Genomic DNA, 4037 nt, shown 5'->3' with positions numbered 1-4037 from the left:
CCTAGTCTCGGTCCATGGGATTCTCCTGGCAACAATACTAGAGTGGGTTGCCATGCCCTCCTCCAAGGGATCTTCCCGACCCAGGGATTGAACTGGTGTCTCTTGACATCTACCTGCATTGGCAGGTGGATTCTTTACCACTAGCACCACCTGGGGCAGCACTTGAGAGTCTGTATTTCTTTTTAAAAAAGACAGCCTGCCATACATAACACCTCACTTGGCTATGTCTCGAGTTTTGGAAGTTTGACTACCCTATGTGTGTGTGCTAAGTTGCTCAGTCATATCTGACTCTTTGCAAGAGACCCCATGGACTGCAGCCCTTCAGGCTCCTCTGTCCATGGGATTCTCCTACAAATGGACTCTGAGTGCTTGTGTGGAGGTTCTAGCACAGCTAGAGGGGAGCACAGACTCATCCACCCTTGACCAAAGAGGGGGTCATCCTCTTTAACTGTGCGCACGGCTCTGGGAGGCACACGCGTGCAGCAGTGAGGGAGGAAGGGGACACCTGCCAGACAGCCAGGTCAGCCAAATCAATCCTGGTGACCAATGGGGTGACAGAGGTCACAGCCAGGTGGCCCTGACATCTGAGATTTTGCATTCTGAGCCAGCTCTCGGGGGCTGCTCATCCGCTGGCCAGTGCACGGCACTGGACAAGGTTCTGGACTTAACAACCTGGGCCAGGGACTGTCTGAAAGGCTGCGATGCCAGCCCCAGAAGAAGAAAAGGCTCTGCAAGGCCCTCGAACTCCCCCTGACTAAAGAGCTCTTTGAAGCTGGGGATGTGAGGACCCTCCATTCATTGGTTTACCGGCTCACAGGTTCTCCTGAGCGTCTGTTATGGGCCAGGCGCTGTGCTAATAGGGGTGGGGAGCTGAGCTAGGACTGACATCCAGGAACCACACAAACAGGGGAAAATCACATATGTGAGGAACACCGTGAGTGGCAGACACATGGAGCCCTTGTATGAGCATGACCTCAGTTGCTGGTGCCCAGCGTGAACTGGCCCGTTCATGCAAATATTCCCTGAGAGCCCTCTGTGTGCTGGGCACCATTCTGGGCACTGCATTCTGTGCCACCAGATACCTACAGCAAAAAGAGAGACCACCCTGGGCTCCTTGAACATGAGGTGACGGGCCAGCGGGAGAGGTGGTCAGCAGGTCCACCCGGCCCTGCTGGTCCCCAATCCTGCCCCCCGTCACCCCGCTCCCGGGGAGAGGTGGGCCCCTTACTGTATTCTGGCTCATTCCGGTTGTGGGTGTTCAGCTTCTTATTGATCTCCTGTTTCTTAGATTTGACCATGGCCGAGTTGCTCTCGGTCAGCTTACTGAAGAACGCTGGCGGCTGACTGGTGTTGCCTGGAGATTTGGAGCCCATCCTGTTGTAAGAATCAGACATCACAGGTCAGTTCACTTGGCGCTGAGGTTGCACACCCTTGATGACGGGGCACTTACCACCTGAGCTGCCTTAGAAATTCAGAATGATGCTTCTCCCACCCCCGAGCCTGCTTCCTTGGTCTCTTAGGGACCATGTCTCCTGAAATCCTCTATCCTTGGCTCAGGATATCTCTGGAGAACCCCAGCTGTCCTGGTGGGCCATACCTGTCTGCCTACTACAGTCAGACGCCCAGAAAAGGGCTTGTGGAACCAAAACAGGCTCAGATCACACCTTCCCCTGAGATGAGGGGGTTTTTTTCTCTGCCTCCATCCCCACCCTGGGCCCTGGCTTGGTTAAGAACATTTAGCTCTTTAAATCTCAGATCCTCAAGTGTCGGCAACAGGGGCCCAGCCTGAGCTGAGAGACCCCAGCCCAAGACTCTGGAAGTTGTCATGGAGGTCTCCCAAGTTTCAACCTTGTTTAACAGTAGGTCTGAGGTCCTCAGTTGCACCCCGAAGCCCTTGTCAAGCCCCCAATTGCACAGCGGTGGACCGAGGCCACAGGTGGGCAAGGGCTGTATTCCTGAGCACCCCAGGAAGGGGAGGGGCCACCGAGAAGATACCTGGGCTCCGCCTGTTCCCCGTCCCGGTACAGCAGCGGGTACATGGTGCCCCGCGGATGCCCAGGCTCCACCATGCCCTCCGGCGGGGACACAGGTTCGATACCATCCTCGCCGCTGCCCAGGGCTGATGTCTTGCTTGGCTCTGGAGACCTGGGTGGAGAGAGGGTCCCAACGGTGGTCAGAGCTCTGAGCTCTCTCTCTTGAAGGGGGTGTACCCCTCCCTCCACTCCCCTGCAAGCTCTGCCTCACTCTAAACCTGCACTTAGCACACTTTTCCTATAAGGGGCCATATAGTAAGTATTTCAGGGGTGATGGGCCAGTTGTGGTCTCGACTATATTCTTCTTCATTTAAAAAGAATAATCCTTTAAAAATGTAAAAACGTCTTTAGCTCACGGACTGTGCAAGAACAGGCTATGGCGGGATTTGGCCCATGGGGGGCACTTTGTTGAACGCCTGCTGCTCCCCCACGCCAGGGACCCCATTGCTCCCCCAAGGACATCCTGCCATCTCCTTTCCTCTGTGTGCTACCCGGAGTGGCTCCCTCATCCTAATGGAGGGCCCTCAGGGGGGCCCTTCCCTCTTCTCTCCGACCAGGGGCCCCTTGGGGTAACCAGGAGTGTGAAGTGCATGGGTGCCTGTTAGGAGGCTGCTCTCACATCACACAGCTCTGCTTCGAATCCCAGCTCTGCCACTTACTGGCTGCGTCCCTGTGGGCAAGTGAGTTCACTGCTCCATGCCTCAGTTTCTTCATCTGTGAAATGGGGTAACACTGCCTATACTTCCTGAGGCTGTGGTGAGGATCCTGGTTGGCGTGTGTGAAGGGTTTAGCTTGGTGCCTGGAACCCCCACAGAGTGTGGTATACATATCAGCTAGGGGTCCAGCTGCTCTGTGACCTTGAGCCAACTCCCCAACCTCCCTTAGCTTCACCCTTCCCGCAGCAGACACCTAACGAAGCTCCTCGGTGGGGACTGGCAAGGGGCACCCTGTCTCCCACCCCTGCTCACCTCTTGCCCCCTTCACTGTGGGGTGAGCCACGGGCCTGGGTGCCGTGGTCCGGGGGTGGGAGGTAGAGGTCGCTGGGCGGGCGGCGAAGGTCCAGGACAGGGCAGCTGGCTCCGGGAAAGGAGTAGAGGGGGGCGGGGAGGGGCGCGCTGAGCTGCTGCGGGTGGTGCCGCGTGTAGTCCTGCGTGATGACCTCCTGCAGGCCAAGGATCAGAGGAGACATGAACGGTCAGGTGCCAGCCAGCTGCCAGAACCTTCCAGATGGGGTGAGGGCTGAGCTAGCGTTGGGGGTAGAACCCTGGGGCGTGGTCCTCGGCTCCCCAGGAGCTTTGAGCCTGTTTATAGCAGCTCAATGCCCCCAGGTGCATGGGGTGAGGCCCGAAGTCCCCACCTGGGCCCAAGATGGGTCAGATTCAACTGGCCAGCGTGTGTGAGGTATGGATCGTGGATGGGCTTGTGCACCTGACGCCCCATCAGTGGAGGAGGAGGGACACCTGAGTTGGAGACGACTCTGGGACCCCCGGCATGACATGCCCTTGCCAACCCCCAGATCCCTGGTTCGCCCCCCACCCCTACCCAGGACTCAGTTTACCTGTCAGAGGACGTGTGGACCCTCCTCCCCTCCCTTTCTCAGGACCTAGTCCCACCCCAGGTGCAAAGGCAATGACGAGGTGGGGTAGTTACACTGATGTGCTGTGCCAGGGTGACGACCCGCTGGTGACCTTTGACCCCTGGGGTGGTCTGGAGCAGCGGGCTGGACGAGGGCTGGTTCTCGGGCAGCGGCCGCAGGTGTGGGAGGTGTGCCGCCTCGCCGCTGAGCTTTCCTGGGCCTGCGGGCAGAGCAGGGCTGGTCAGGGCGTGGCCGGGGTGGGCAAGGCCGGTGCCCCCCGGGGCTGCCGTCCTCAGATCCCAGCTCCGCCCTTTGAGCTGAGACACGGGGCTGACTCCACCACCTCCGAGTGCCTTGGCTTCCCCATCTGTGTGGGGCAGGACCCCACCTGGCTGCTTATGCCGCAGGGCTCCCTCCCGGGGGCGCTT

General features: G+C 58.7%; 1 protein-coding gene across 1 annotated transcript in view; it reads right to left on the bottom strand.

The window, feature by feature from the left end:
• The window catches only part of NCOR2 (nuclear receptor corepressor 2), a 205428-nt gene that overhangs the window by 6572 nt on the left and 194819 nt on the right, over window positions 1-4037 (bottom strand). Inside the window, 5 exon segments of the mRNA XM_010841409.1 lie at window positions 1229-1374; window positions 1996-2145; window positions 3002-3195; window positions 3684-3829; window positions 3998-4033. Of these exon segments, the coding sequence (XP_010839711.1) occupies window positions 1229-1374; window positions 1996-2145; window positions 3002-3195; window positions 3684-3829; window positions 3998-4033 (672 nt within the window).

The sequence above is a fragment of the Bison bison genome, unplaced genomic scaffold (genome assembly GCF_000754665.1).
Source record: "Bison bison bison isolate TAMUID 2011002044 unplaced genomic scaffold, Bison_UMD1.0 scf7180017864160, whole genome shotgun sequence".
In the NCBI taxonomy this organism is placed as follows: Eukaryota; Metazoa; Chordata; class Mammalia; order Artiodactyla; family Bovidae; genus Bison; species Bison bison.
This window is presented reverse-complemented; position numbering and strand designations above follow the sequence as displayed.